At 42.4% G+C, this 10,581-nt stretch overlaps 1 protein-coding gene across 2 annotated transcripts; it reads right to left on the bottom strand.

Moving 5' to 3' along the window:
- Positions 1-1,951: 1,951 nt before the first annotated feature.
- Positions 1,952-7,309, bottom strand: LOC103714191 (uncharacterized). 2 transcript variants are annotated; one of them, XM_008801358.6, is made up of 5 exons: positions 7,016-7,309; positions 4,940-5,512; positions 3,196-3,523; positions 2,972-3,049; positions 1,952-2,355 (listed from the first exon to the last, which is right to left on the bottom strand). In XM_008801358.6, exons 1-5 carry the CDS (start codon positions 7,021-7,023, stop codon positions 2,305-2,307), a joined length of 1,038 nt encoding a protein of 345 aa, XP_008799580.3. In that variant the 5' UTR covers positions 7,024-7,309; the 3' UTR covers positions 1,952-2,304. The 2 variants fall into 2 exon arrangements, with proteins under 2 accessions (XP_008799580.3, XP_008799581.3); XM_008801359.5 differs by having other exon boundaries at positions 4,940-5,509.
- Positions 7,310-10,581: the final 3,272 nt, after the last annotated feature.

The raw sequence follows: 10,581 nt of genomic DNA, 5'->3' as shown, positions 1-10,581 counted from the left end.
CCGGCACCGGCCCTCCGATGCTTAAGTCAGCAAGAAGTCTATATGAGGAAGGAGGGGGGAGCGAGAGAGAGATTAGAGCCAGAGGGAGAGAGCCTTGTCCCTGTGACTTTCGCCGAGCGTCTCCGTGGCGGTATGACTTGGGTTTTTCCCCCAACACGGCGTATTAGACATTTAGGGCTCATTCCAAAATAAATTTGTCCATAATGGGTTTCTCGGGTCCATTTTTTTCTCGAAGAGACCCGATCGATCGCAAATTAAAACTCCGTTAGGGCTGAGAGTTCTCCACTTCTCCTGGCTTCTCATCTCTCCGCCTCCACCGCCACTCTAAAGTCCAATCCGGCAATCTCTGAAGCCTGTCCCTTGTTGCAAGTCACCAGTCCTCGGTCCAATCAAGGAGGAGGTGACCCCTCTATCATTGGCTGACTGTAGTTCCATTCAGAACCTGACATACCGTGATCTTTCTCCTCGGTCTCTTTCATCTTTGGTTTTCTTTGATTTTTCTGTTGCTCCACCTTAATGTCTAATACCCGACTAGCCTAGCTACCCTCCGGTTGAGCCACTCGCTGATGGGACCAAAGCCCACCTCTACCGCTAGCCCCACCCGCTACCAAAGCCTCCTCGAGCGGCATCGGTGGCAACATCACCTTGTTCTCGTCGCTGCCATTGCTCCACCTTCATCCCAATGTCACTCTAGTACTTGAGTCAGAGCTGGGCCAGTCGATTCTCGAAGGTGGGGTCAGCGTGGCTGATGCTGGAGGTTCAGCAAGGGCAGAGGAGGAGGAGGAGTACTTAAGCTTGGGATCAAACTTAAGAACAACAAATGGTTAATTTTGTTTTTGCTCTCTATATGAAACTTTAATGTTAGATTATACTTGAATGGTACTGAAGGTTCAACCGAGGCAGAGGAGGAGTACCTGAGCTTGGGATCAAGCTTATGCATAACAAATGGTTAACCATATGATTAAATTCATTTTTTTTTTGTTTTTGCCCTCTATATGAAACTTTAATGTTAGATTATACTTGAATGGTACTGGAGGTTCAGCCGAGGCAGAGGAGGAGGAGTACTTGAGCTTGGGATCAAACTTAAGCATGACAAATGGTTAACCATATGATTAAATTCTTTTTTTTTTCGTTTTTGCCCTTCATATGAAACTTTAATGTTAGATTATACTTGAATGGTACTGGAGGTTCAGCCGAGGCAGAGGAGTCGTCCTTGAGCTTGGGATCAAACTTAAGCATAACAAATGGCTAACCATATGATTAAATTCATTTTTTTTAAATTCTGCCCTTTACATGAAACTTTAATGTTAGATTATACTTGAATGGAAACATTTGAGCGACTCTTGTGAAACAGGAAGCTTTAATCAAGTTCAGACCGGTCAGTTTTTGGCCCAAATGGATAACTTGGGCTGATCCAATCAAGCTCGGATCTGTATTTTATAAAAATTTTGGAAGAGATTGGTAGGAGACGGAGCCTGGTCCAGGCCCTTACTTGTCAGGTCGGGGACCCGCCACCAGAAAGGAAAAAGATTGCAGGGGTTGCAACTCCGAATTAAAACTACTCAAGTTATTTATCTTTGTTGACCCAGCATTCAGACTAGCCTATCCTCACAATCCGAGGGATGCGGATAAATTATTCCAGATAAATGTCAACAAACTTGTCCGACACTGTAACTTGTCGCTGGCTTGACTTGCATGCGAGGTTGGACGCGTTGGAAAAGTCCAAAACCAGGCAGCTGATTCTCAGTCAAACAGATAAGCCCAATCCCATTGAAGAAGCGAAGAAGAACAGACGAAGTCCCCGTTTAGGGCTCGGAGTGCTTTACCCACTCCCCTACTTGAGGTCCCAGAAGACTCCTTGAAGGGAGGAAAAAAAAGAGAGGGAGAAAATAAATCCAAACCCGTGCAAAGTTTACCTACAGGCATCACATGCATTAAAGAAGCCACACTGTTTTAATTGCATTCGATGAATTTCTTCTCATTAAAATGGGAACGGAAGATCTGTACAATAACTCGAGGATTGAAAGGGCTAAACGGCTCCTTCATCCACTTGAGAGAACAACCAAGAAGATTAAAGAAGACAAAAAACAACAACAACAAAAAAAAAAAAGCCAAAGATTTAAGGGAAGAAAAATAGGCAAGAAACAGCAAGATGCCAAACTTAGAGCATCTTGGGAGGAGAACCTTCAAAACAAAAGCATAGCAAAATGCTCCACCGACCGATCTTCGCTTCCTCTTTTTACCCTTAATTTTCTCTCTTCGGCCTTGGCTTCGGATTCTTATTTTTCTTATTCATCTCCATCACTACTCCGAATCACTATCCATGCTCTCCATTCCCTTCAACCCTCTCCGCTTCTGCAATCAAAACCAGCAAAAATTTATTGCGGCCACCCACAATATTCCAAAATAAAATAACAATAACGAAATAATAATGATAATTATAATAATAACAAAACATCTCTGGGGGGGAACCGTGTTTGGGCCCCAGAGGGAAGGGGAAAACCAAAAGGCCGAAGGGGAAAGAAAAGGGGAGGAACCCTTTATTAATTGAGACCATCGATGAGGACACCACTCACCAAACAACAAGGCCCCACGTGACAGGGAAAGCCAACCAATTATCTCCCCACAACCCTTTTATTCAAAATTATTTTAATCATTTTATTTGTCCTCCGGCCTTACAAAAAAAAAAACAAAGGAAAAGCAAAAGAAATAAAGCGTGGTAAGGGGCCAATCGATCGGACGGCTGCAATAATAGCACAGAGTTGCGGAGCATCCAGGAAAGCTCCAAAAGGCCCTCTTATTACTCGTTAGGTCACAGGACGGTTATAGTGCTAGACACCAGAAGTCCATGTACCTTATAGTTCAGTAGTATTATTATTAAAGTAGAAGCAGTGTAAATAATAATAAATCAGGACCAGAAGATTCAAGCAAAGAAGGTTAAAAAAAAAAAAATCATAATAATAATTAATACCTTCTTCACGCATTTCTTCTCCCTGACTTCATATCGGCCTCTCGTCAAGTCCGAAAGCCACATCCCTGGAAAACAATACTGCACCCACGCCAGAAACATATAACAAATTAGAGAAGACCATAGAGATAAAATAAATATAAATAAGTAACAAAATGCGAAGATAAATTTGGTGTAGATTCCAATTACAAGAAATAGAACAAAGAGGTAACGGAATGGATGGAAACCTGGAGGGCTTTATCGATGTTCTTGGCCCGTTTCTTGGGGCGCTGGGGGAGCTTGGTGCCCTTCATGGCCAAAAAATCGTCCTCTTTCTCCTTTCTCGAGAGGGAGATGTAGATCCTGGGCCACTCGAAGTGCTCCAGGTTCAACTTCTCCACCGTGGGGGCGGCCGCGTTGCTGCCGCCTGTCTCCTGGTCGGACGGCGGCTTCGAGCCCGCCGGGTTGGCGTCCGTGGCGGTGCCGTTGGGGGCCGTCCTGTGGGCCTTCTCCGGCGGGGAAGGCGGGGATCGCTTGTCGGATCGCGACAGGCCGCCCGATCGATCTTCGACGCCCCTGATCATGGCGAGAAAAGAGGAGGGGAATTTTTTTTTTAGAGGTCCGAAAGGAAAGCAGGTGAGAAATGAACGGCAAGAGGGAACGGCCACGATGACACTCAAAAGAAATGGGACGTGGTAATATTTATAGCCCACAGGAGCTCTCCTTGTCACTGTGCCGAGCCGACGCGATACAAACGGGGTAGGGGATGAGCTCTCCTCCGCTCATAGCGAACACCTTCCCAACAAATTAAGCTACTAAACTCTCAAAAAAGAAATTTCCAAAAATAAAAGAAAAAAAATTCTGAGTGAAGAAAAGCTAGGGTTTGCTGAGCCCAAATTATTTCTTCCAGAGAGCGGAGGAAGATTACACCGTAGAGATAAGATCAAAATTACCACTCAGGTTAAGATCCAGTGAACTGAAAAAAAAAAATAAAAAAAAAAAAGAAGGATGGCGTAGGGGCAACAAGGTACTTTTGGCTATCATATAGGTGGGATTCTGGCTTTCTATCACATGGAAACGATGGGGATAAGACCCAAAGGAGAGAAGGAACATCGCTGTACCCAACGAACGAACGAACAAAAAGTATTTAAAAAATACAAAACCCTCACCTGTCTAATCAAGATCTGTAGCTAAGACAGCCGAAGTTAAAAATTAGGCAGTTTCTATGAGAACTTTTACCACTTACCATCGGAGATAAAAACCCACAGGAAATAAGCCGAAACCACACGTACAAAAAACCAAAGCATGATATCAAACACGCCCACTTTTTCGCTCTCCACCTCAAAGGTGGAAGCACGCACAAGTAATAAAAGACTAAAAACCCAAAAGTTCTTGCCTCAGCTACGTTTAGTAAGTGGAATGTTATCCTACGAAATATCCAAAAAAAAATCGCGAGAAGGTATTGTTAAATAAATCCACTTATTCTATCACAAATAAAAAAAAATTCTCTTAATAACACTTTTCTCTATCTATCGTTAGATACATTAAAAATAAGAAGGTAATTTTATTTTTATAATAAACCTTAGATATCATAAAACTAATTCTTCTACTTATCTTTTCAAACCAAAAATTAAAAAAAATATATCTACAAATAGACTATCCCATGCAGAGGGATATTCTCCAAAAGTTATGTCCGAATAACGCAGCTTGCATTTACTCCATATAGGGTTTTCGCGACAACTAAACCCAGAAGAATTAGAAAAAAAAAATAAAAGAAAATCCACGACTTAAAAATGAAAATCCGCTAAATTAAAGCCAAAGAGAGAAACGAACGAATTCTTCTTGGCTCCAGGCAGCCAACAAAAAGGCAGCATCCGCTCTTTCCCCTCTTAATCACAGATTACCGTAGAAAAAAAAACAGAGAAGAAGGTATCAAATACGTTTTTTTTGTGTAAAAAACGAAGACAGAGGAGAGGCGTTGAAAATGGATACCTGTTGAACGAAGATGTCATGGTGTCGCGGGTGGGCAAGCAGGGGCGGAGATTGGCACCGCGCGTGTAGGACCCACAGGGCGGGGGCATCGCCGCCGATGCAGCGGCGGCGGCGAGCTTCTCTGACCCAGCGGCCGCCGATCTCCGCTGGATCTTGACGCGTGAGTGGGCCGAGGAATCGTCCCCGGCCGCCCCCCGGCTCTCCGCCCTCGACCCCCGGGATCTCTTGTTGTGCCCCCACTGGAGGAGCACTTCCCCGCCCCCCGGCGACACCCCGTTGATCTCATGGTGGTGGCTCTGGGCCTTTACAGGCGAGGGAGTGGAGGCGGCGGCGGCGGAGGAGGAGGGCGGTTGATTCTCGGAGTGGGAGGGGTCGGAGGGGAACGAGACATGGGAGAAGTGGTGGTCCTGATGCGCGGTCGATCCCGATCCGGAGCGCCTAAAAGGTTTGCCTTCGAGGGGGGAAAAGTTTGGGGTCCGGACACCGTTGTCGGCGTCCTCTTCCTTGCAGGCTCTCAGGCTGTGCTTCCTTCCATTGCTGAGCGGGACGCAATCTGGGCTTACTCTGTATCTGCTAACAAAGAGAAGAGAAAAAAGAGGTCATCAATGGCACCGGAACTAACAATATATGAAGGATCTAACGCCATAGCTATCAAAAATGATCAGAAATGCAGATCGAAGACGGATTCAGGCAAAAGGCAACAAATCTAGCTTTCAGAGAAGGGAAAAGATTAAGAAATGTAGATTCTTTGAGTACCAAATAGCATCAAGGTCTTTAGATGAGCAAAATCCAGGTTCTTGCTAAAGTTACAGCAGGGAGAGGATTTTGCTCGATTTCTTAGGCAATTTCTCAAGAAAAAGGTTGAAAATCAATTTGATCAATAGAACTCCGAAGAACTCGATCCATAGAATCAAATATAAGCAATCAAATCTTAGTCTTGTAAAGAAGAAGAGCAGGTAGTAAAAGAGGGGGAGACAAACGAAAAAACAAGGTCTTAAATCTTCTGAAAACTAAATCAGAAGGAAATGAAAAGGAAACACAGCCGCACCCGCAATAACCTCATCTCTCCACTTCAAAAAAGCTTAATGAAGGGAAAACATAAGAGAAAAAGGGTACAAGAGGAATAAAGAAAACAGGAGAACAACCACAGGCATGGCCGCCCGGCGAATTCTTAGCCCGTCCACTGCCATCGCCGGAGATCTCCAACAATCATCACTGGAAAACAAATTTGACTAAATCCCAAGAAAAAGTCAAACCAGAAACAAAGGAGAAGATGAATAAAATAAGGAAAAAATAGCTCTGGGCTTCCATCTAAATATTAGCCCTGCTTTCCTTCTACCCTGGAATTCTCCAAAATGATTCGAGGGAAACCTGATACGCCTCTCAATCAGTCTTCATGGGAACACCGAAATCCGGCAACGCTCCGCCGGAAATCCAAAAACGAGGCGGAGGAAAACCAAGCCTCGGAGGCCATTTGTTCCCAATATAGGGCCGAAATCCGGCGCTAGTCGATCTAGAAACTATAAGACCTTCAGGGAAAACCACCAGAAAATCGAAAACAAGAACCGATACAAAGGCGCCGCAGGGGAGCAGCGCGATCCAAAACCCTCGCCGGAGATCAGAAAAGCTCGCCGGGAACCGACGTTTGCTCTCCTTTTCCAGCCAAAAGCCTCAAATGACAGAACCACAGCCGATAAGAACAACAACTAAAACAAGAACGGTAGAGAGTCGAATTGCCGGAATCCAAGAAAAGCCAAGCCGGATTCGGCAAAGGGGAAGCAAATCGCGCCGGAACCGACCGGCTCTTCGCTCCCAAGACCCAGCAAACTCGATCTATAACCAAAGACCTGCAGGAATAGAAAGCAATCTTCGACCAGCGAAGCCCTCAAGGCCTCCATCCTCCGCAGTCCAGCGATCTCTTTATCAACAAGAAAAGAAACAAAACATCGATCTCAAGCGAGGAGACCATATGAGAACGAATCCAAAACCTTCGAAATTAGAACGCCATAAAAAAGTACCAAAACAGAGAGACAGATGGAGAGACAGAGGAGGCGAGAGCGAAAGATCTGAGCAGACCTCATCATGTCCAATGCCGAGGGGATTCACCGAGCGGTCGCCGTTCAAAACTCTCGAAAAATCGCATAGCTTTCTCGAGAGAAGCGCATCAATGGCGTTCTCCAAAGAACCGGAGTTCTCGTCTCTCAACCTCTGGCACTTGGATGCGAGAAAGATTCAGAGAAGCAGAAGAAATCTATAGGAGAGCTACGATAAGAATAGCTTTAGAGATAGAGGAGCACAGGGAAAGAAGAGAGAGATAGGGGAGGGGGAGGGGGAGGAGGAGGGCGGAACAGAGGCAGCAGCGAGGACGATGAGGCAGAAATGGGGTTAAAATAGCGGCTTTATCGAAACGGGACTTCCCATAATACCCCCGATTCTTGCCATCCAATTTCCGAAATGCCCTTCCCCCGCTCCGCCCTAGTTTCCTCCCGACGCCCAGGGGCATTTTCGAAATTAGAATAGTTTGCTCTGGGCTTTTCTGAAATAAGAAAGGTCCCGCTTGCGGTCCGTGCGTGGGATTACTAATGGAATTCCTGTGCGATCAGAGAGATCAGCCTCCATCTTTTCTGAAACAGATATCACCGTCGATTCGGTATGACTCTTTATGGTGACCGTCAGATGGAATTGCTGTTGCTCTATGTCGCTTATGTGGCAATCTATGATATATTTTTGCTAAACTGACAATCTATAATATCACACCGGTTATTGGAAAGCCCACTCCTCTTTTCTACAAGCACTTGGCTGCGGCATACTATAACGGCCGTTATAACGGTTTAAAATAAAAAGTTTCTATTTGTAAACATGACATAATAGCGAAAATTATGCGGATGGCGCCGATGGTCGTAACCAACCGCATCATACCTGCTCGCATGAAGCACGGCAAGATGGAATCCGAGTCATATCATCCTATTACAACCGTGATTAAATTCTATAATAAAAAACTTATTGTCTAAGACTCTAATATTTCATTATTTTCTATCTATTTTAAAAAAATATACAAATCTAAGATTTAGCGCCTGTTTTGGCATCATTTTTTTATATTTTAAAAATATAAAATCTAATGCAGAAAATATATTTAGTTATTTTTTTTGTTAAACAAATTTTATTCTTTTTTAAAATGTGAGAATAAAAAAATTTTACTTCCAGTTTTTTTAAAAAACAAATTTTCATCCTTCTCCTCTCTCCTCTCAACCTTTCTTTTTTTTGCCATGTCTCATCCTCAGCCTCTGATCCTGGCCGGCCATCTTTCTATACAATGTCAAGCTATCTTTTGTCCATGACCATATCGCCCATCTTATTCTTTATTTCTTTTTTCTTTACCACTTGCTTGACGGTATCATTGCTCGAACTCTTTTTTATCCTCGACACGATATCACCAACCTCATCCTCTCTTTCTCCCCTTTGCCATGATCCTTGTCTTTAAAAAAAAAAATCAAACTTATTTTTTTGATAAAATTTTTAAAAAATAAAAATAAAAATCTTAGTTTTTAATTTTTTTTAAAAAAAATATTGATGGTAATGCTGGACGATACACGTTGAATAGTTGATATTTTCTTGGCTGTCATTTCATGGTTAACCCGAGGTATCTGTCAAAACTTGGCCTAGATCTGATTAATATGATCTGTAGGCTAAACTTATTTTCCTCGATTACCTATTTCTATTTTAATTTTAATCCCATCCATCGGTTCTAGGGCAATCCAAGAACCCATTCCCCAGCCGTCCGATCGAAAAATCTAGCGAATAACTTAAATACCCTCCCTCCCCTTGTTTCAGGGAAACGGGGCTCTTTCCAAATAATTTCCTTCGATAATCGCGGAGCGGGCTGTTTGACTCTAATTGGATCGCGATTATTTGGGTTCAATTTTTATTAATAAGATATGGGAACCACAGCCCGAACGTACGGACTGGGATCGAGATCGAGATTGATAAGAACTCAGCAGCGAATCAATCAAATCGGATGGACCTGCTCCCATGGACGTAGAAGGGGGTGCCATCTTTGGATTACTTGCACCCGCGGGACACTGTAACTCCGCACGTTAGATTCGACGGAGCACGCGACTTGGGACCCACCACCAACGACGGATTGGTAAACATGATTTGGAAACGAGGAAGCAAAAAACCAATATGTTGCTGGGTTTCCTCGTGGCTTTTTTTTTTTAATAAATACTCTCTAAATATCAAATCTTATATGAATAACCACCGAGATGGTAGATGGCCCAGATTTGAAATGCGCGGGCGTCGATTAAATGCAAAGACTGGATGCCCTTCGCCTGATTTGCCTGATGGAGTCACCATCTGGTCTGTTAGCAGGGAAGGGGGCCAAGTGGAGGTTGCTATACGGGTGAGGTTCTCCTCACCCCCTTCTTCCCTTTCCTAAAGCTAAAAAAAATAAAAAAAATATTATGAATATTCTTCTAAAATTGATACTTCTATGTATTCCCTCGTAAAACAATTGTTTTGCTATTATACTTTTTTTTATTTTTATTTTTACATAGGTACCCACGCCATCTAATGTAGTTAAGAAATTAATAGTTTCAAATTAAAATAACTAAAATATCCTTAATAGATAGATGTGCAAAAAAAAAAAATATTTATAAAGCGATCATAATGGAGGACAAAAAAATAATTTCAAAATTTTATTATATTTTTAATTAAAATAAATATAGTTTTTATTAATGGTGCTAGAACAAACATTATATTAGGGACATTTGTAAAAAATAGTATTTTGTGAGGATACAGAAATAAATATAAATTTTAAAAAAATATTCACGCAAATTTTAATTTTTAGAAAGATATTCATTAAAAAAACGTTCTCTTTAAAAAATAATATTTAGAAAAGAGGCATCTTTTTGTCACGCTTATGGGTAGGAGGTATCACGCCGAATGGATGATCTTGATCGTGTGATGAACATGGGCTTCTCCTCCGAATGGCGACGCAGTGGAGTGGCCCCACCATTACATCATACTACCCAAATGCGAGCCACTTCAAACACAGATCCATTTACCTCAGCTTGAAATGATATATAAGAATTCGAGATTGCGGATTTGTTGGATCGGAATCCTCTCCAATCTCTACTTGGACTCGGAAAGGCAGACCTCATGGACGTGATTGGATAAGATCAACAATGACAAAATAGAGCATCGAATCACAGCCACCACGCCAATGACGATTGGCTACGTTTGGAAGACCGATCTCTTCGATCCAAGTTGTGTCCAAAAAGTTTCAAAAACTTTTGTTGGTTTTTACACAGAATATTATTTGTTTTTGTGATGAAATTGATGAAAAAAAATAAAAGATTTTCATTAAAAAAAAATTCAAAACTATAGTAGTAAGTTCTTCAAATAATCAGAACGTTAAATTATTTTTACAAAAGTAAATTTTCTGACTAAAGATATGTATGAAAATCTGTTAAATAAGATATAGAAACCAACAAGCCCAAATCTCGTTCTTATATGTGTGTGTGCGGGCAGGAGTGTTTCCAAAAATTCGACCATAACGACACCTGTGGAGGTTGTTCAATATTTGGCAATGGACCAAATCAATCTTTGAAAGTATGACCAAATAACTTTTTTTCGCAACAATT

The sequence above is a fragment of the Phoenix dactylifera genome, chromosome 1, assembly GCF_051530095.1.
Source record: "Phoenix dactylifera cultivar Ajwa chromosome 1, Ajwa_hap1_PhDact_Kaust_v1.1, whole genome shotgun sequence".
NCBI lineage: Eukaryota > Viridiplantae > Streptophyta > Magnoliopsida > Arecales > Arecaceae > Phoenix > Phoenix dactylifera.
Note: the sequence above shows the minus strand (reverse complement) of the source record. Positions and strands in the feature narration are given on the sequence as shown.

Coding starts and splice junctions, on each gene's coding strand:
- LOC103714191 (XM_008801358.6), bottom strand. Junction 3,524..4,939: donor ATGACATCTTCGTTCAACAG/GTATCCATTTTC, acceptor CGCCATGATCAG/GGGCGTCGAAGATCGATCGG. Junction 2,356..2,971: donor AGAAGAAATGCGTGAAGAAG/GTATTAATTATT, acceptor TTTTGATTGCAG/AAGCGGAGAGGGTTGAAGGG.